The sequence below is a fragment of the Sorex fumeus genome, unplaced genomic scaffold (assembly GCF_029834395.1).
Source record: "Sorex fumeus unplaced genomic scaffold, SorFum_2.1 ptg000042l, whole genome shotgun sequence".
Taxonomy (NCBI): Eukaryota; Metazoa; Chordata; class Mammalia; order Eulipotyphla; family Soricidae; genus Sorex; species Sorex fumeus.
The window spans coordinates 10300758-10321448 of NW_026606099.1; the positions used below are offsets into that span (position 1 = coordinate 10300758).

The 20691-nt window shown below is 57.5% G+C and overlaps 1 protein-coding gene across 4 annotated transcripts; it reads right to left on the reverse strand.

The window, feature by feature from the left end:
• Positions 1-781: 781 nt before the first annotated feature.
• On the reverse strand, positions 782-17517 carry SMUG1 (single-strand-selective monofunctional uracil-DNA glycosylase 1). Of its 4 annotated transcripts, none has more exons than XM_056120177.1 (3): positions 17459-17517; positions 2435-2691; positions 782-1425 (listed from the first exon to the last, which is right to left on the reverse strand). In XM_056120177.1, the coding sequence occupies exons 2-3, from the start codon at positions 2678-2680 to the stop codon at positions 898-900; spliced, it is 774 nt and encodes a 257-aa protein (XP_055976152.1). In that variant the 5' UTR covers positions 2681-2691; positions 17459-17517; the 3' UTR covers positions 782-897. The 4 variants fall into 4 exon arrangements, with proteins under 4 accessions (XP_055976152.1, XP_055976149.1, XP_055976151.1 ...); XM_056120174.1 differs by having other exon boundaries at positions 815-1425; positions 2384-2691; positions 17459-17510; XM_056120176.1 differs by lacking the exon at positions 17459-17517 and adding an exon at positions 16870-16889 and having other exon boundaries at positions 815-1425; positions 2384-2691.
• Positions 17518-20691: the final 3174 nt, after the last annotated feature.

A 20691-nucleotide genomic window follows, 5' to 3' on the forward strand; every position in this document is an offset into this window, starting at 1 on the left:
TTGTAGTGCAGTGACGCCCCCCGCCCAGGAAACGAGAAGAGGTAGAATGAGCACCACGTGTGTGCCAGGCGCCGCCAGGCACTTCCAAGCGTTCTCCCGGCACCGGCCCCAGGAGACGGGGACGCCTGTTTCATAGATGAGGACCCCAAGGCTTGGACAGGTTAATCGACTCCCCCAGCGTTTCCCAGTCCACAAAGCTCTAGGCTGGGTGAGAATCCAGGCCTTACAAGGGGCCAAGGGTGCAGCTCAGGCGCACCCAGCTCTTGGCCCCCGTGTGCGAGTCCCCAGGCCCCATCCCTGAGAGCACCTGAGGGGGCAGGGATGGGGGGAGAGAGAGGAGGAGGGGGGAGCAGGGGGGAACTAAGTAGAAAATCCAGAGTGAGGGGCGAGGGAGAGCTCAGCGGGGAGGGCGCTTGCCGCTCCACAGCCGACTCAGGTCCAATCCCCGGCATCCCATCCGGTCCCCTGAGCACCGCCAGGAGGAATTCCTGAGAGCAGAGCCAGGAGGAAGCGCTGAACATCCCCAGGTGCGAGCCAAAAACATTAAAAAAAAAAAAAAAGATGCTGATGATGATGATGATGGTGCCGCTGACGCAGGGCTCGTGGGGAGGAGAGAAGCGCCGGTGCAGTGGGTCGGGCGGTGCTTGTCTGCAATCGCTAGCCCGGGTCCGAGCCTTCACACCTCAGACAGGTCCCTGAGCGCGGCCAGGTGTAGCCCCAAGACCAAAATGAAAAACAGGGAAATCCGGGGCTCTGGGCTTCCGGCCACTGAGTGCTCCTGCGTCCGAACCGGCCTGCCGCGGAGGGGCCGGCCCCAGGGAGCCAGCCCGAGGGCGCGCGGGTGGGTCCTCGTGCCCGGAAGGCCTGGGGGGCGGGGCGACATCACCCAGGGGCCACTCACTCCGTCAGCAGCGGCAGCAGGCCCAGCTCGCTCAGTCTGTCCTTGGCGGCCGCCTCCCAGCCCCTGTTGGCCTGGGGGCTCCGCGGCGAGGGGTGCAGGAGCCCCTCCACCTGGACCTCGGGCCTGAGCTCGGCCAGCGCCCGGCGCGCCCGCTGCTCGGCCAGCCGGCCCACGCCCACCACCAGCCGCACGCCCAGCAGCCGCACCTGGCGGCAGAGCGCCGCGTCGCAGACCCCCAGGAGCTGCTCGCGCTGCTTGGCCGGCAGGTCGGCCGGCGTGAGGTTGCGGCCGCTGGCGGCCAGGAAGAGCAGGGGACACAGGTTGTGGACGAAGCAGTGGCGGAAGAAGACCTCGGGCCGGCCACAGAGGCTCCGGAAGAAGCCCCAGAAGCGGGCCCCGCTCACCTCGGACTGCGGACACTCCAGGCCCCGCACGGGGCGCTTCGGGTGCTCCTGGGGAGGGGTCCGCACCGAGCCCCCAACGCCCAGCCAGTCCCGGACGACATTCACTTCCCCGAAGGGCACCTGTGGAGACAGACAGGCAGGTTCTGACCCACGGCTGGAGCCTTCCCGGCGCCCCCAGGACCCCGCCTACAGCCGCCCACGCCCCCTCACCGCTCCCCAACTTCCAAGGCAAGACTCAAGAGTTCCCTTGGGGCTGGCTAGAGAGAGCACAGCGGGTTGGGCGCCTGCCTGGCCTGCAAACCCCCAGCACCCCATATGGTCCCCCAAGCCCTGCCAGGAGGAATCCTGAGTACAGAGTTAAGAGTCACCCCTGAGCACTGCCAGGTGTGACCCAACCCCCCAAAGTTCCTTTGCCTGCGAGACCCACGCTGGGACTCAACCAGGACTCGCGGGTAGCACGGGGGACAAGGAGCTGGGAGGGATGGGACAGGGCTGACCACCGCTCTCCGGGCGCCCTCTCGGCCCGAGCCCCAGGCCCGGGCTCCCATCGATCATCATTGATCGGCTTTCATCATCCAGTGGGGGTCAATAAAAGCGATTGAGCCTCTGCCCTGGAGCCACGTCCTCGCCTCCACCTGCCAGGCACCCCACCGAGGGGCCGTCACTCATCCCCCGGTCTGAAAGGGAGGCAGGGTCTCCACCCCCCACCCCGGCCCGGAGCCAGAGCAGCCAGAGAGGCGAGTGTCTCTGCCACATCCAGTCCTGCCAACACAAACGACGACGGGGGGCTGCCAGGTTCCTTCTCCCCTCCACAACCTCCCCTCTAGGAGGGGGGAGATCCGGCCAGGTGGGGGGGGTTTGCTGGCAGAGGAAGGGGCTCTCAGAGGCAATTAGTGGGCAGCTCACAAGGAAACGGAACGGGCGTTAATGGCTTGGCTTCGGGGGGCAGTGAGGCCAGGAGTGGCTGAGACCACAGGGGCTGGCGAGGATCGGGAGGGACTGTGTCCCCACGGCACACACAGCCAGGGGTCCCCCCGGGGCACCCCCCCCCCCTGCTGTTTAAGACACGTCCACGTACCCCGGTCTGGGCCATGCCATAGGGCCCTGGGTTCATGCCGAGGAAGAGAACTTCCTTGGGGCCTTGGCAGTAGCGGGTGACGTAGCTGCGGTGCGGCTCCCAGGCGTACTCCACGGGATTGTAGATGTGGCCCACGGGCTCCGAGAACTGCAACTGGCTCAGCGCAGCGTTCAGCCGGAGCTCCTCCTCCAGGAAGCCTTCAGCCACACTCTGAGGGCAGGACACGGGCGGCAGCTCCCTCTGGGCCCCTGCGGGCGCGGGGAGGGGCCCTGGGGGGAAAGCCTGTGGAACGGCCATGTCACCATCACCTGGAAGAAAGACGGAGGCTTCCTCAGCCCGGAGCGGCAGGGACCCGAGTCACCAGGGCCGGGACGCAGAATGAGATGACAGCGGCCACTGCCCAAGCTCTGACAGGACTGTGCTCATCTCAAATCTATTTTTTTGGGGGGGGGGTCACACCCGGTTGCACAGGGGTTCCTCCTGGCTCTGCACTCAGGAATCACTCCTGCCGGTGCTCAGGGGACCCTATGGGATGCTGGGAATCGAACCTGGGTCGGCCGTGCGCAAGGCAAACGCCCTCCCCGCTGTGCTATCGCTCCAGCGCCTCATTCCAAATCTTGGTAGCAAGCTCCCCGCTCTGCCGCAAGCCCCCCTTCCTCTCCTTTTATGGCCCGGTGAGAGTGACCGAGAACCACCAATCACCCCACGCCACACTGCCTTCCCCCAGCGCAGGTCTTGAGTGGTCAGTTCCTCGGCCCCGCCAAACATCTGGCAGGGTCCTAATATACACTGGAGCCGACTTTCAGCACCTCGACCGTCATCCTGAATAAAAGCACCGAGCCAGGCTGCGGTTTAGAGCCGAGGAATGAGATGCAGGTGCACGGCCAGGGCTAGAGGGGGAACCACAATGACTTCCAGGTGGCAGCCACTGCTCGGTGCTGGCGGTGAGGGAGGAGTCTCCCTGATCCTCTGAACAAGCCCCAGCGCGGGTGTTGCTGCTCCCACATTACAGCTGAGCAAGCTCAGGTCCCACGTCCAAGGGCTGGAGCGACAGCACCGCGGGGAGGCTGTTTGCCTTGCACGCAGCTGACCCAGGTTCGATCCCCAGCACCCCATAGGGTCCTCCCCAAGCGCACTCCCCAAGGGAGTGACCCCTGAGCACTGATGGGTGCAGCCCCAAAAGACAAAATTTGAAACACCAAGTTGTCTAGCATCACTCGGTTCACAAGCAGTAAGACTGGGATGTGAACCCACACTAAGCGGTTCTCCTGGGGCCGGAGCGGGTAGGGGCTTGCCTTGCACATGGCTGACACTGTTCTATCCCCAAATCCCCACACAGTCTCCCGAGACCACCAGGAGTGATCCCTGAGCGCAGAGCCAGGAGCTCTGAGCACAGTCAGATGTGCCCCCTAGGGGGGGAAAAAAAAGTTCCCTTAACCCCAACACTCTAATTTCACCTTAGATGACTTAATCAGTCACTCTTCTAAATACTCTACAGTGCCTCAACCCCAGCAAAGTTTCCTTCCCACAAAGTTTCTTTCTGTGATCCAGAATGGGGACCAGAGTAGCACTGTCCTCCCATTGTTCATCGATTTGCTGAGCGTTTCCATTGTGAGACTTGTTGTTACTGTTTTTGGAATATTGAATACGTCACAGGGAGCTAGCCAGACTTTGCCGTGCGGGCGGGATACTCTCGGTAGCTTGCTGAGTTCTCCGAGAGGGACAGAGGAATCGAACCCGGGTCAGCCACATGCAAGGCAAACGCCCTAGCCTCTGTGCTATCGCTGGGAACCAGAGTAAACCCTCACAAACGACGAGATATGTCCAGAGCCTTTGAATGTCCCCCTCCAGATACAATGAGTGATGATACCCACTTGATCACATTGGGATGAAGTGGAGGAAGGAGGAGAGGAAGATGAAGGGGGGATGGGAGGAGGGAGCCCCAAAGCAAGCTCTGTGAGCCGCCAGGGCCATTCCCTCCTGCCCTCTCATCCCTCCCACACAAACTCGCCTTCCTTCCACCATACCTTCCAAATACCCATCCCGCCCTCAACACCCCATACTCCGTACCTGCCGTGTCTACATTCCTAGAGTCACACGCCCAGGCCCTGCCACCTCTCCACACCTCCAAATCTGCTCCTCTGTCCAGACACAGCTCCGACCCGTGCTGCGGGCAAACCTTCCGGTTTCAGACACAGAAGTGGCCAGAGCTCCGCACAGGCCCTGCCTCACAGGCTGCTGGGGCCTTCGGATGCGGATTCACGGTGCTTCCCTGGGCGATGCTGAGGGTGACAGGCGATTGTCACTGTGTAAGCATAGTTAGTAGTTTCTCTATCAACCTGCACCCTGCTTCCCCCTACCCCCCCGCAGTGAGCCTCCGGCACATCAGAGGCCTTTGAACTACGCTCCACACAGCCCAGGTCCTCTTAACAAACACTTGCTGAGCTCTGGCCAGTCCTTCTTCCACAATTCTATTTAAAACTGCCCTTTCCTGATGGACTCCTCTTGACCTTTTTATTTTTTTTTGGGGGGGGGTACACCCAGCTGTTGCTCCCAGCAGGGCACTAAAGCAAGCAGAGTGCAACGTGGGCATCTGCATCGGGTGTGGAATCGGAATGGAGTGGAAAGGACATCTGGAAGGACAGAACACACACCAGAGCGAGTAAGCGCAGGCTTCTGCTTGATTCCTCGGCACCACGTGGCAACCCCCCAGCAAAATAAAACAAAGCAGAAGCCTGAAAGGGAAGCTGTGAAGACTCAAATTATTTCAGAAGTTCTTGCTTTGCATCTCCCTGTGTACCAGCAAAATTAGTGGATTGGCTGTTCCGGCTCTAGAATCTCTCTCACACCTGAAGTTGGGTCTTGGACCGTTAGAGACTGTGCTGGAAACTGCAAGGCAGGGAACACACAAGAGAAGCAAACCTTGGGCTGGAGATCCCCCGAGGAGCAAAGAGGAGGAGGAGGAGGAAGAAAAGAAGTTGTTTCAGAGCCAGACCTAAAAGCTAATAGTCACAGGCCGGGTGACTTAAATCTCCGGTCCTGGTTTCATCTCTAAGGCCCTCTGAAAAAATCATTCGAAGTCTATGCAGTGAAAATGACAAACTTGGGGGCAGAGATAAAGAGCACAGTGTGGAGGGTACTTGCCTTGCACACAGTTGACCAGGGTTCAATGCCCAACACCTCAAGAGTTATCCCTAAGTAGAGCGCAAGGTGTAAGCCCTGCCATCACCACTCCAGAGACAGACACAGAGACAGAGACAGAGAGACAGACAAACTCTTGACGGGGAAGAATCCTACTTTTTTTTTTCTTTTTGGGTCACACCCGACGATGCTCAGGGGTTACTCCTGTCTCACGCACTCAGGAATTGCTCCTGGCGGTGCTCAGGGGACCATATGGGATGCTGGGAATCGAACCTGTGCCGGCCATGTTGGCTGCGTGCAAGGCAAACGCCCTACCCGCTGTGCTATCGCTCCAGCCCCAAGAATCCTACTTTAGGTGGGAAGATAAATAATGTACTATGATTAGAGTTTTAGTATGTTTTAAAATATCAAGAGAGCCTGAAAGAAGAGTCTAGAAGTCCTGCCTAGAGACACCAAGAGCCAGTGACTTTAAAATATAGATACTTTGAGAGGCCAGAGTAATAGAACAGCCTTGCACATGGCTGACCGGGTTCGATCCCTGGCATCCTTTATGGTCTCCCAAGCTCAGTCAGAAGTGATTCCTGAGCGCAGAGCCAGAAGTGATCACTGAGCATCGCAGGGTGTGTCCCCAAACAAACCCAAAAAAATAAATTAAAAAATACATTCTTTGGGGCTGGATATTACAGAGAATCCCAAGCACCACATGTGGCCTCCGGAGTCCACCGGGGGTGATCCTTGAGTGCAGTTTAAGACCTCAAATAATGAATTTGTGGCCAAAATAATGAATTTACTTTCTAGTAGCAGGATGCTGGTATTCTGATGGCAAGTCGCAACACCGTATTCCTGAACCATCAATAGTAACAGTATCACAGTACCTGCACTGTAGCACGTTCTCTGTTGTTCATTGATTTGCTCCAGTGGGCACTAGTAACATCTCCATTGTGAGACTTGTTGTTACTGTTTTTGGCACATCTAATACTTGTTGTTACTGTTTTTGGCATATGGAATATGCCACACCACGGGAAGCTTGCCAGTGGGCCGGATACTCTTGGTAGCTTGCCGGGCTTTCCGAGAAGGACGGAGATTGGCTGATCCGGCTCTAGAATCCGGGTCCGCCATTGCAAGGCCGATGCCCTACCAGCTGTGCTATCACTACAGCTCACCTAAATCTTAAAAATGAAAAATTTTGGCTGGAGAGTTCCACACATAGGGTGCTTGTCCTGCACACGGCCACCTGGGTTTGATCCCTCGCACCACCCTGGGACCTGTCAGGAGTGATCCCTGAGCACTGTATCACTGTCATCCTACTGTTCATCTATTGCCTCGAGCGGGCACCAGTAACGTCTCCTTCGTCCTAGCCCTGAGATTTTAGAAAGTGCCACATTCGAGGCTCTTTCAGGGTCAGGAGAATGAGACCCATCATTGTTACTGATTTTTGGCATACTGAATGCGCCACGGGGAGTTTGCCAGACTCTGCCGGGCGGGCAGGATGCTTTCGGTAGCCTGCCAGGTTCTCCAGCGTAAGAACATAGTGAGGCATAAACCCCAAGGACTGAAAGACAGTAATTCAAGGAAACTTTTTTTTTTAAAGAAAACATGCTTTATGAACTAGTGCCCTATTACACTAAATGCACTAGATGCACCGGAAAGAAGGGTTATCCAGCCCTAAGTCTGGCTCCCTGGATCGCTAACCCTAAGTCCACTCAGTGAGGAGAGAATGACGGCACCATCTGCTCGCCCGTCCCTTCGGGGCGCTCAGGCATAAGCAGGCAGAAACTCTCCTGAGTTGGGGCGGGGGGCGATGGAGCTCAGGGGCACCGTGCATGCTTCGCGGGTGAGGCACCGGGCTCGTCCCTGGCATGCACAGGGAAACGCAAATAAAACAGTCAAGGGGCTGGAGCCATAGCACAGCGGGGAGGGCGTTTGCCTTGCAGGCGGCGCGACCCGGGTTCGAGTCCCAGCATCCCATATGGTCCCCCGAGCACCGCCAGAAGGAATTCCTGAGTGCATGAACCAGGAGCAACCCCTGTGCATCGCCGGGTGTGACCCAAAAAGCAAAAAAAAAAAAAAAAAAGACTAATAGTAATAAAAAATAAAACAGTGGACACTGGCTCCCGGGCGGCTCCAGCCGGGCTCTGCCCCAAAGAACCACGAGCCGCAGCGCAGGCTCCGCCCAGTGGGAAACGCACGTTGCCAAGGAGCTCCCGGGCGGCTGTGTGGGTTCGGCCCTCTCCGGGTCGGGACCGGCCCAGACACCGCGAAGGCCACCGGCCACCGGCTCCCCGACTCCCACCTGCCCCGCCGCGGAGCCCCGAGGCCCCTGCAGCCCGGGCGCCCGCCCTTCCTCACCTGCCGCAGCTCCGCTTCCGGCTTCCGGTCTCCGCCCCGCCCCCGGAAGCGGAGCCCGGAGGGACGCGCAGCCGATCTTGTTCGGGGAAGGCGATTGGTGCAGCCGGGCCACTTCCGCCGGAAGTGCTCAGGTACCCGGAAGGCGTGCTACGGCAGCACGAGGGGTTGCTGGGACTTGTAGTTTATTCTTTGTCAAGCGCTATGGAAAACTTGAGCAAGGCCAGGCCATCTCTGTAAGGTCCTTTGAGATTCTGGTTCCTAGCCCTAAAGACATCGCTCTTCCAAAAGTTCATCCGTAACACTTTCCCCAAAGGAACTGAAAATTAGGAAGCTTCAACTGTGACCAATTTCTAACCCACCTGGGGGTATTCAGAAGGATCAAAGACCATTTCTAGTGGCGTTCATGCCCAATTCAATCAGCTAATCAGTGGCTGAATAAATAGCAGTACTCCTACATTAAAAAAAAAAAAGACCATTTCTAGGGGCTGGAGAGAGAGCACAGCGGGTAGGGCATTTGTCTTGCACGCGGCCTACCCGGCTTCGATTCCCGGCATTCCATATGGTCCCCTGAGCATGGGCAGGAGTAACTCCTGAGTGCGGAGCCAGGAGGAACCCCTGTGCATCACCAGGTATGACCCAAAAAGTAAAAAAATAAAAAATCGTTACTAGCCCTCCTGTGTCCGGGATATCCCAGTATGAAACCACCTGCAGCCTTCCAAGGGCTGCTTATAGAACATCCACAAAGATAGTTACGGCATACGCAAATAATTCTTTGGTAAATACTGTTGAGACCCTTCCATCCTCTGTTTTTTGCGGGGGAGAGGAGGGAGGACAGTGCTCAGAGCTTATTCCTGGCTCTGCTCTCAGGAATAACTCCTAGCAGGCTCTGGTGACCACAGAGGGCTTCAGGGACCTAACCTAGCTCTGCCCAGGACAAGACAAACATCCTACCCTCTGTACTATTGCTCTGGCCACCCCCATCCTCCATTATTATCCAAGTTCCTATCTCCAGTGACCTTACGTTTGTCTTGCCCAGTTCTACAATATCCCGATCTTCCCAATCTCACCTCTCAAATGTGTGGATTGAAATAGGTAGGGATTCAAATAGGCAGTTGAATCTGCACAGGATCCCTTCGCTGACTAATCTTAATCCTATGGACCCATTTAACAGTCTGTCCCCCTCTCCTCCACATTCCAATGTCCCACTCCTGGCTTTGTTCATGATCTCTGCCTGGGATAGTGTCTGTCCTAACTATGAGATGTTCATTAGACTAGATGTCCCCTCAGCTCAGTTATCTCCTAGATTCGTCACATCTTCACCACCTTCACATCATAGTACAGCCATAACACCAACCAGGGAGAAGCAAGGTCTCCTGAAGATGGTAATACCTGTGAGCCCTATTACAGGAGACAGCAGGATCCTATTCTTTCTCCCAAAGCTTCCCCTGCCCTGCTACCAAGGGACAAGAAATTAGTGGGAGTGTAAAGGAACTGTGACCAGTGACCGCTGACACGAAAGGCAAGGAACTGTCCCCTCCCTTGTAAGACTTTGGACATTGAATTATTTCACCTCCAAAATTTTATATTTCCTGAGTTTTCATTTGTGCCAGATTTTCTCCTTCTTTCTCTCCCTTTGCTTTCCACAGCCTAAGTAGATGAATAACTATTTCTTGCATAATTTTCTGTATCTGTGTGTCTCTATCTCTCTGTCTGTGAACATCCATTTCTGCTCCTTTCTCTGGAAGGATGAAATAAAAGTATTTGAGGTTGGAGAATCAACTTTCCCTTCAGGATCTCTCATCTCTAGGGAGCTAATGCTTTTTTGTGTGCCTCTGCACAAACAAATAAATAAATAAAGAGAGGAACCCGGAGACTGCTAAAAGGACCGGAGTCACGCTCTGTATGTGGGAGCCCCGGCTTTATTTCCAACATCACAGTCCCTGGGAATGACCTGGGAATGACCCCTGAGCACCGAACCTACATTAGCCCTCAAGTATCACCAGGTGTAGGAGCACTGCACTCTAGCACTGTCCTCCCATTGCTCATCGATTTTCTCAAGCAGGCACCAACAACGTCTTTATTGTGAACTTGTTGTTACTGTTTTTGGCATATCGGATATGTCATGGGGAGCTTGCCAGGCTCTGCTGTGCGGGCGGGATACTCTTGGTAGCTTGCCGGGCTCTCCGAAAGGGGTGGAGGAATCGAACCCGGGTCGGCTGCGTGCAAGGCAAACTCCCTACCCGCTGTGCTATCACTCCAGTCCACCAGGTGTAGTTAAAAAAAAAAATTTTTTTTTTGTAAGAGAGCCAGAGTGATAATCTTTCCTTTCATGTGATCAACCCCGGTTTAATCCCCAGGTGCCACAAATGAGCACCACCAGGTGTGGCCAAAACATAAAGCAAAATGGAGAGAGAGAGAGAGAGAGAGAGAGAGAGAGAGAGAGAGAGAGAGAGAGAGAGAGAGAGAGAGAGAGAGAAGTCTAAGAAATAAAATTTGGGGTGAGGGCCCCCAACCTGCTTATCCTTTAGTCTTAGTCACATTTCTTAGTCTTTGAGAACTTTCCAAGAAGCTACAGGCTGGTGGAGATTTTTATTTATTTCTTTATTTATTTTATGTAGGAGTGCTGTTATTTATTCAGCCACTGATTAGGCTGATTGAATTGTGCGTGAACTGCACTGATGGAGATTTTCAGCGCTTGCAGAGCAGAAGCAAAACCAGACCCAGGTTGTGGCCTGGACCAGAACTCTATTATCTGGTCACGTCCCCGGGGAACAGCCAGGTTGGGGCAGGACCCCTGCCATCCTCCAGCGTGTTTCTGGGTCCTGAGAGCAGGTGGGAAAGAGTTAACCTTGTGGCGTGGTTTCTTTTGGTTTCCGTGGGCAGCAGGAGCAGTGTTGGGCCACGAGCGCCATCTATCGGCGCCTGAAGGTCCAGCCCACTCGGACTTGCAAGGCAGATCTTTTGGCCTTTCCTCCACCTCCTTACTAGGAAAGGAGAGCTGAACTGGCCAACTGCAGCGCTCCAGAGCAGAACATAATCATTGGGGACTGGATGGGGCTGGAGCAATAGCACAGCGGGTAGGGCGTTTGCCTTGCACGCGTCCGACCCGGGTTCAATTCCCAGCATCCCTTATGGCCCCCTGAGCACGGCCGGGAGTGATTCCTGAATGCAGAGCCAGGAGTAACCCCTGGGCATCGCCAGGTGTGACCCAAAAAGAAAAAGAAAAAAAAATCATTGAGGACTGGACAACGTGAAGGTCATGCTTCCCACTTCCCGTGGACCATGCCAGCGTCCCCCACCTCTGGCCTTGGGGAAACCAACTTTATCTCCCAGTTCCACTCTGCTGGGTAACTGCCCTCTCTCAGGGAGTCAGCACAAAGCATCGGAGAGGACGGAGACAATGCAGAAACCCTGGAAGATGCAAGCAGCCTGGACTTGAGACCCAGCTCTGCCACTGACTATTTTGGGGGTTTTTTTGTTTGTTTGTTTGTTTGTTTGTTTTTAGGGTCACACCTGGCAATGCACAGGGGTTACTCCTGGCTCTACATTCGGGAGTTACCCCTGGCGGTGCTCAGGGGACCATATGGGATGCTGGGAATCGCCCAGGTCGGCCGCATGCAAGGCAAACGCCCTACCCGCTGTGCTATCGCTCCAGCCCCCCATTGACTATTTTGACCTTGGGCAAGTCATTTCACTCCTTTGCACCTCCATTCAGCAGGAATTCACCTCCAAACAGGATCATCCTGTACGTCTTTCTGTTTATATAACCAAACCAAAGGGTTATATAAGGTGTTCAACCCATGCAGAGCACAGAACTGATGTTCCACAGAGTTTAGCTGTTTTTTTCCATCTTTCTTCTTTTTTGGGGTTTTGTTTATTTTTTTGTTTGGGGGGCACACTTGGGCTTACTCCTGGCTCTACACTCAGGGATCACTCCTGGTGGGCTCAGGGGAACCATATGGGATGCCAGGAATTGAGACTGGGTCAGCCGCGTGCCAGGCAAATGCCTTATCCCCTGCACTATTGCCCCAGCCTCCAGGGTTTCGTTGTTGTTATGACCCTGTACAGACCCTCAGGTGGATGCCGGTCAGAACACTCTAAGGCCATGTCAGACACCAGCCCAGTGGAAAAGACTGGAGGAAAAGACCAAACAACTCCCTGGAGATATCCACAGAGTCAGTTTGGGGCCGGAAGTTGGGGACCATAAAGTAAATATTTCGCAAGACTCCAAGATCAGCAGGAGATAGGAAGGGAAGGTCACGGACAAGATGAACTGGAGATAAAGAAGGAAAGGCGGAAAGAAAGGCCCTAGCTGGGGGAAGCAGAGAGGGGTCCTGATGTGTGGGGCAAGCAAGGGCCACTGTACCCCAAAGACATGTTCTCCTTGGCACAAGGACAAAGTCCTTTGGGGGCCCATGCCTGGCAGTGATCAGGGCTTACTCCTGGCTCTGCACTCAGGGATTACTCCGAAGGTGCTGGGGATGGAGCCTGGGTCAGTCACATGCAAGGCAATTGCCATCTTGCTGTGTTGTCTCTCCAGCCCAGGGACAAAAGTCTTAAGGTTTTGAGTCTCAAAGATACAATACAGCAGGCAAAGCACAAGTGGCGCATCCAGCGGCTGACCCAGGTTCAATTCCTGGGACCACAAATGGTCCCCCGAGCCTCACCAGGAGTGAGCCCTGAAATCTGCCCCAAACGCAGCCCCAAACTAAATAAATTCCTTTTTTTTTCCTTTTTGGGTCACACCCAGCAATGCACAGGGGTTCCTCCTGGCTCTGCACTCAGGAGTTACTCCTGGCGGTGCTTAGGGGACCATATGGGATGCTGGGAATCGAACCCGGGTTGGCTGCGTGCAAGGCAAATGCCCTACCCGCTGTGCTATCTCTCCAGCCCCCAAACTAAATAAATTCTTAAAGTCATTTTTAGGGGGGGAGGGGTCACACTGAAGCCACACCCAGCAATGCTCAGGGACTGCTCCTGACTCTGCACTCAGGAATTTACTCCTGGTGGGAGAACATATGGGGTGCCAGAGAGAGAACCCAGGTCAGCCGCATGCAAGGCAAATACCCTGCCTGTTGTACTGTCCCCAAAAGTCTTAAGGGTTTTTCGTTTCGTTTGGTTTGGTTGGTTGTGTTTTGTTTGTTTGTTTGTTTTTTGTTTTTGTTTTGTTTTTTGGAGTCATACCCAAGTGATGCTCGGGAGTTACTCCTGGCTCTTCACTCAGGAATTACTCTGGCGGTGCTCGGGGGACCATATTGAATGCCAAGGATCAAACCCAGGTCAGCCACATGCAAGGCAAACACCCAACCTGCTGTACTGTGGCTTTAGCCCCCAAAAGTCCTAAGTTTTTTTTGTTTTTTTGTTCTTTTTGGAGTTTTTTTGCTTTTTGGGTCACACCCGGTGATGCACAGGGGTTACTCCTGGCTCTGCACTTAGGAATTACCCCTGGCGGTGCTCAGGGGACCATGTGAGATGCTGGGAATCAAACCCTGGTTGGTCGTGTGCAAGGCAAATGCTCTACCCACTGTGCTATCTCTCCAGCCCAAAGACCTAAGTTTTGACCAAGCTACTAAAGACTCCAAAAATACATCGCAGGGGGCTGGAATGATAGTACAGTGGGTAGGGCGTTTGCCTTGCACGCAGCCAACCCGGGTTTGATTCCCAGCATCCCATATGGTCCCCTGAGCACCGCCAGGAGTAACTCCTGAGTGCAGAGCCAGGAGGAACCCCTGTGCATCTCCAGGTATGACCCAAAAAGCAAAACAACAAAAATACATTGCAGCCCCCTCAGACTTTGAGGAACTCGTCATGTGGTGGCTCTCACCCCACTGGAGAACCACATGGAGAACCATGTGCCTTGGGGGTGCCAGCCAGGGGCCTTTCTCCACCTAGTGATGGGGCTAGCCAGCAGTGTCACCCATTTCAGGGCTCACTGCCCCACCCCGTCTCTGTCTCTCTTTCTCTGTCTCTATCTCCGACTGTGTCTATCTGTCTGTCTCTCTCTCCCTTCTCTCCCCCCACTCCCCCTCTGTCCTTTCTGTAGCTCCACCTTTATCGACCTTCCTGGGAAGTGGGGGCGATGGGTGCCCCCCCCAGCTAATGCAGAGGCAGAGGCAAGGGCCTGCGTCAGCCTCTCAGCCCCGTGGTGCTGCTTTCTGGATTGGCGCCTCTTCGAGGGAGGCCGCTGGCAGCTGCCCGTCTTCTGAGGCGGGGTCCTCCAGCCCCTGGGCCTGGGTGCCTGGTCCCCCGCGGAGCAGGGATGGGCTGGATGGGCTGATTTGCATCGCTTACTTGGGAAGCAATTATCGGAGGAGCTGTCAGCTCGGTGAGGCTCTCTCCTCTCTAATCGGATTTCTCCAGAGCCCCGGGCTGGGGGGCAGAGTAATTTGGCTTGATGCAGTGGTGGGAGATGTCGGAGCCAGGAAGCTGGACAATCTGCGTGGTGGGAAAGTTGTCCAGAGCAATTATCCTGAGGGGACCACACAGACACACAGACACACAGACAGACCGACAGACAGACAGCCAAAGGGACTGGACTGAGCCCCACGTCCTACAACCTCTGGCAGAGGCAAGAGCCTCTTCCTGAAGTGGAGCTCGGTTTAGGGACTTAGCAAAGTCAAGATGAGTCTGGAGGAGGGTCAAGACCCCCACTGGGAGGGGCCTCCCTCCTCCTGGCCCACCTGCCCTCCCCCCCCCAGCCAGAGCAGGGAGAGTTCTCGCAGCCAGTGCTCCCAGGCCCCACTTTCCAGGCCTCCAGACTCCCTGAGGCCCTCATGAACCTGCCCCTTCCCATCTGCCCACACTGCTCCACTGCCACTGTCCCCAAGTGTCACCCCACGACTCCTTCCCAGATAAAAGCAGCTCTCTCTGGGGCTTCTGCCCAGGCACCATGCTGGGGCCCTGACCCAGAGCAGAGGGACTGGCCAGGACACTGCCCTGACCGATTTGTGAAGGAGGAACCGGAGCTTCACGTCCCAAGCTTCCGGGCAGCCCTGGCCGGCGTCTGGCGAACCAGAAACGCGTGTTGGCAGCGTCCAGGATCCAGTGCAGCCTTTCTCAGCCCTCTGTGGCCCCTGGGATAGTCCAAGGGGCGACAGGTAAAAGTCATGTAAAGGTGGGGCTGGAGCGATAGCACAGCGGGGGGGGCGTTTGCCTTGCACGCAGCCGACCCGGGCTTGATCCCCAGGATCCCATATGGTCCCCTGAGCACCACCAGGAGTAATTCCTGAGTGCATGAGCCAGGAGGAACCCCTGTGCATCGCCAAAAGCAAAAAAATAAAATAAAAAAATAAAAGTCATGTAACGGTGAGGGGTGGGGGGTACCGGGCCCAAGAGTAGGGGCCCAAACGGGTAGGATGGGGGTGGGAGAAGGCACAGGAAGGAAGTGAGGTCAGGAGGAAGCTGAAAAAGATGCAAGTCACAGCCGAGAGAGTGATTCCCTCTGTCCCTGCACCCAGTGGCCTGGCTCCCAGGGACCCGCAGCTCCGGCTCAGCACCGCCCCTGGCCCTTCCCACCCTCCACGTGGCGCCCAGCTTGGCCCCTCTCACACCCTCCAACATGCTGCAACACTCAGCTCCCTCATCTACGCCTGCCTTGACGCCCGTATCCCCAGAACACTCTCCCCTCCCTCCTCTGCCCCTGAGTCTGCAGAACCCACACTCCCGAGGCCCCTGTCCAAGGCCACCCCCTCGTGGAGGCATTCCCTGGTCCGCCCCGTTTCCCTTCTCATCAACCGGGGCTTCGCGGGTTGCTGGAACGCCTTCACGGGGCCCGAGCGACAGTTCAGTGGGGAGAGGGTGCTTGCATTGCATGTGGCCGACCTGGGTTCGATCCCCAGCATCCCGTTTGGCCCCTGAGTCCCACCAGGAGTGATTCCTGAGCGCAGAGCCAGGAATAAGCTCTGAGCACTGCCGGGTGTGGCTTGAAAAATAAGCAAAGAAATAAAATAAGATGCCTTCACTCTCCCTGCGTCTGGAGAGGTCAGCACGCAACCTTCTCTCCTGAAAACGTGCTCACTGTCCAGAGAAAGGCCACACCGGCTGTGCTGGGGCTTGAACTCGGGGCCTCCCGCGTGCCCAGCACGTGACCTGCCCTTGTCCCATCTCCCTGTCCTTCGCGGTGTTTCGCTGGCCCAGAGACTCTTACGGTGGGCTCAAGGGGACCCTCCCTGGACTTCCGGGGCTGGGAGTCTGGGCTCTAAGCACTTACCGGTGGAGTGACCACAGGGAGGCCTGGCATTTCCTTCTTCTTCACCTGGATGGGGACCAGGCCCGGCTACCCGCAAGGACACTGACACATCCTTGTCTTACCTGCTCTCTCCTTGGGTGTCCATGGCTGTGGAGGTCTGTCTGTCTGTCTGTCTGGGCCTCCCTGACCGGTCTGCTCCCTCAGCTGCCGGGGCACCCCCACTGCGGGGTGGGAGGGCCTCACCCTGACCCGGGGAGCCCACGCCTCCACGTGGCAAATGACACCTCGAAGCCTCCCTCTGAAAACACGGGAATAATCGAGAACCGAGGAGGAGGTGGGCCTGGACCTGGATGCAAATTGGCCCCAATTCTCAGTCCGAGGAGGAGAATGTGTGCGCTGGGGGCCGGGAGATATTCCGCGCTCGTTTGCATGTCATTTGCATCCTATTTACATGCCATCAATTTCGAGATCCGATGCGCACCCGCCCCTTCCCCACCCGGACCCTCTCCCCGCCCCTCCCCCTCGGCCACTGCCGCCCCCACCCCCCGGCTCCCCCCAGCCCCGGCCACCCGCCCCTCCATCCCCTTCCTCCTTCCTGCAGGTCCCAGCTCGCCCCCTCCCCCTCCCACCGCGGGCCCGACACCCAGCTCGGACCGTGGGGTCTTCCCCTGGCCCCGGAGGGGCATCCCTGCGCCCCCCGCCCCGCCGAGCCGAGCCGGCGCGGCAGACAGCGAGCGGCTCCCTGCACGCCCGGCCCATTCAGGCCGTGATTGATGGCGCTGCCCTCCCGGTGAACCCGCCTTAATACCGAGGAAGTTATGAAACCGCTATACATCAGCGGCTCGGCCCGCAGCCCCCCCCCCCCGCATCAGCGGCTCGGCCCGCAGCCCCCCTCCCTGCATCAGTAGCCCGGCCCGGCCCCCCCCCCCACATCAGCATCCCGGCCCGCTCCCCCCCATCAGCATCCCGGCCCGCCGCCTCCCACATCAGCATCCCGGCCCGCCCCCCCCCCCCCATCAGCATCCCGGCCCGCCGCCTCCCACATCAGCATCCCGGCCCCCCCCCCCCATCAGCATCCCGGCCCGCCGCCTCCCACATCAGCATCCCGGCCCCCCCCCCCATCAGCATCCCGGCCCGCCGCCTCCCACATCAGCATCCCAGCCCGGCCCGCCGCCCCCTCCGCTCCCTCTTCAAAATCTCATCTGGGCTCGGGGCCGCGGGTCCCACCCTCCCCTGGTCCTTGCCAGGGGAGGGGGCGTCTGGGCCCGCCGCCCTCCGCCCTGCCCGGTGAGGTCCCACATCTCATTTTCCCTTCCCCTGCCCCCTGCTCCCTGCTCCGCCCCTCCCCCCATCCCCGGCCCATTTAGAATTGCTGACATTTTATCTGCATTACATACATCACTCCGTCCCCAGCAGCCATCTCTCGTGGACTAGGGGGGGGGGGGATGGCGGGGTCCTGAGCTTGGGAAGACGGTGGGGAACGAGGGTGGAGGAGCGGTGCCTCTCCGCACCCCTGAGCTGGCCGCCAGGGAGATGGTGCAGGGGAGGACGTGAAGGCAGGGCTTGGCAGGGACCCAGGACCCCACAGCATCCAAGACCTCAAAGGGCACAGCCCCGGGCCCTCTGGGTGGCCCCCCTCGGCCAGAGAGCGTGTGCAGGAGGCCTCGGGTGGCTCTCCCACAGCGCCCCTTTGGAAGTCCTTCCAAGGTCTGACCGCAGCGCCTCCTGCTGCAGACATTCTCCAGGTCTGCCCTTGGACTGCCGCCGAGGACTGAGGAACCAGGGCCAGGCACCACCTACACCCCAGTCTTGGAAACACAACGGGCGGAGGCCCAGGCTGGGGCCACCACCGTAGAAAGGAGGAAACTGAGGCCCGAATTGGGGAGGGGGCAGGGGGAGGCGGAATCCCAGGGATGGCCAGGGCCGAGGCCCCCGCAGACAGAGAGGTCTGGACCCACAGACAGCCGGCAGAAGGGGGCTAGGGGGGCCGGAGTGAGCTGAGCCGGGCAGACAAAGGGACAAACAAACAAAGGGCCCATCCGCCAGGGGCCGGCTGGACGCTGGACAGTCTGCCCAGCCAGGCCTCTGCCCCGCCAGCCCTTTGCCCACTGGGTCCGTCTCTGCTCTCCTGGGCACTGTGTGCTGCTCAGAACCGCCGTGTCCCCCCCCCCCCCCGCCCCCTTGCTGTTCAGCTGTCCCTTGTCCCTGCCCTCACTCTCTCTCCCCTGGGGAGGCCGGGCTCTTCCTGAGGGCTCAGGCGGCTCCCACAGGCACCCACCGTCTTCCAGGGACACACAGGGGGGCCCGGGCTCCAGCTGGGGGTCAGCCCCTGGCCCGGCTGGGGGAGGGACAGCTAGAGAGGACTGTCCCCATGAAGGTGCCTGGAGGAGGGGGTGGCTGTGGACACGCTGTTTGCGTCTCAGTCCTGTGGTCTGACTCCTGGTCCACCCACAAGCCCTGCTCCTCCAATCCGCCCTCCCTCCTAGCCCCTGGGGAGACGCCAGGGTGGGGGTCGCCACTGCTGCCCTGACTTCGTCTTTCTTGCTTGCTGCCTGCTTATCTTCCTTCCTTCCTTCCTTCCTTCCTTCCTTCCTTCCTTCCTTCTCCCTTTCTTTCTTCCTCTTTCTTTCTTTTTTCTTTCTTTCTTTCTCTTTTTCTTTCTTCCTTTCCTTCCTTCCTTCCTTCTTTCTGTTTCTCTTTTTCTTTCTTTCTTTCCTTCCTTCCTTTTCTCTTTTCTTTCTTTCTCTTTCCTTCCTTCTTTCTTTTCTTTTCTTTCCTTCCATCTTCTTTCCTTTCTTCCTCCCCTCCCTCCTTCCTTCCTTTCATTGTCAAGCCACACCCAGTGATGCTCAGGGTTTACTCCTGGCAGGTGCTTAGGGGACCAGACGAGATGCCAGGGACGGAACCTGGGCCAGCCACGTGCAAGGCAAGCTCCCTCCCCAATATACGATGGCTCCAGGCCCCTGCCTGACTTTCACAGGCCACCTGCTTACACAGGACCCACCCTAGCCTGTCAGTCTGGGCCACCTCACCTGGCTCAGGGCCGGCCCTCAGCTCTGGCAACCCTCACACAGGTGCAGGTGTGTGTGACGGCATCCCCACCCGCCCACACGCACAGGCGGGTACGCAGCCCCTCCCAGCTGCTTCCGTGGTCGCCTCCAGCTCTGCCCGCTGTCCCCATAATCCGTCTCCGCCCTAGTTGTCCATTCCAGACGGGCAGCAGCAGGCTGCGGAAACTGCAGCAGTGCCAACCTGCCTGCAGGTAGATGAGGCCACACTGTTCCCATTTCTCAGATGCAGCCACTGAGGCGCCACATGGGTAAAAGCAGTTTCTCCGAGCAGCAGAGCAGTGCGCAGGGAGAAGTGGGTGCCAGGCCCTCTGCTCCACGTGCCCCGGACTGTCCTGGCCTCTCACCAGGCAGGGAGCTGCCCCCAGCCTCTCCTCGACAGACTGAGGAGGCCAAGCAGATTGGCCAAAGGACCAGGGAGCTGGTCCCAAGGGGTGAGAGAGGGTTTTGCAGGGGCCAGGTCCGGGTTCAACACCCAGCACTGCATGCAATGCCCCCTCCCACACTCCACACTACCTGTAGCAACCCCCAAGGCAGGAGTTGGCACCACGGGGTGTGGCCCCAACACCAACAATGAAATTAAATTAAGCAGCAAGACGTTGGGATGACAGGCAAGAGGCAAAGGCTCAGGCATGGCCCAGGCAGGTGCCAAAGGCATTTTCTGGGCTTGGCTTGGCTTTTGGTGCAGGTCCTGGATTGATGAGTCACACCCGGCTGTGCTCGGGGGCTTCCTCCGGGCTCTGCACTCAGGGATCACCCCTGGGGGCTCTTGGGGGCACATCGTATGTGGTGCTGGGCACTGAAGCCAGGGTTGGCTATGTGAAAGGCAAGTGCCTTAACGCTCTACTGTCTCTCCAGTGCCTTCTTCTTCTTCCTCTTCTTCTTCTTCTTCTTCTTCTTCTTCTTCTTCTTCTTCTGCTTCTGCTTCTGCTTCTGCTTCTGCTTCTGCTTCTTCTTCTCCTCTTTCTCCTCCTTCTTCTCTTTCTTCTCCTTTTCCCTCCTCCTTCTCCTTCTTCTCCTCCTCCTTCTCCTCCTCCTCCTCTTTCTTCTCCTTCTTCTTCACTTTCTCCTCCTTCTCCTCCTCCTTCTTCTCCTTCTTTTCTTCTCCTTCTCCTTCTCCTTCTCCTTCTCCTCCTCCTCCTCCTTCCTCCTCCTCCTCCTCCTTCTTCTTCTCCTTCTCCTTCTCCTCCTCCTCCTTCTCCTCCTCCTCCTTCTTCTTTTCCTCCTCCTCCTCCTCTTCCTCCTCCTCCTCCTCCTCCTTCTTCTTTTCCTCCTCCTCCTCCTCTTCCTCCTCCTCCTCCTCCTTCTTCTTCTTCTTCTCCTTCTCCTCCTCCTCCTCCTTCTCCTCGTCCTCCTCCTCCTCCTCCTTCTCCTCGTCTTCCTCCTCATCCTCCTTCTCCTTCTTCACTTCCTCCTCCTCCTCCTCTCTTTCCTTGGGCCAGAGTGACAGGACAATGGGCAGGGCGCTTGCCTCGCACACAGCCAACCAGGGTTCGATCCCTAGCACCCCAAGTGATTGCCCAACCCCCACGGAGAGTGACGCCTGAGTGCAGAGCCAGGAG

What these genes read in the sequence shown, in the direction of transcription:
- SMUG1 (XM_056120174.1), bottom strand. Translation starts at nt 2,680, where the DNA reads ATGGCCGTTCCACAGGCTTTCCCCCCAGGGCCCCTCCCCGCGCCCGCA. An exon ending in ATGGCATGGCCCAGACCGGG is followed by an intron (nt 1,426 to 2,383) that starts GTACGTGGACGT and finishes CTGTCTCCACAG; the next exon opens with GTGCCCTTCGGGGAAGTGAA.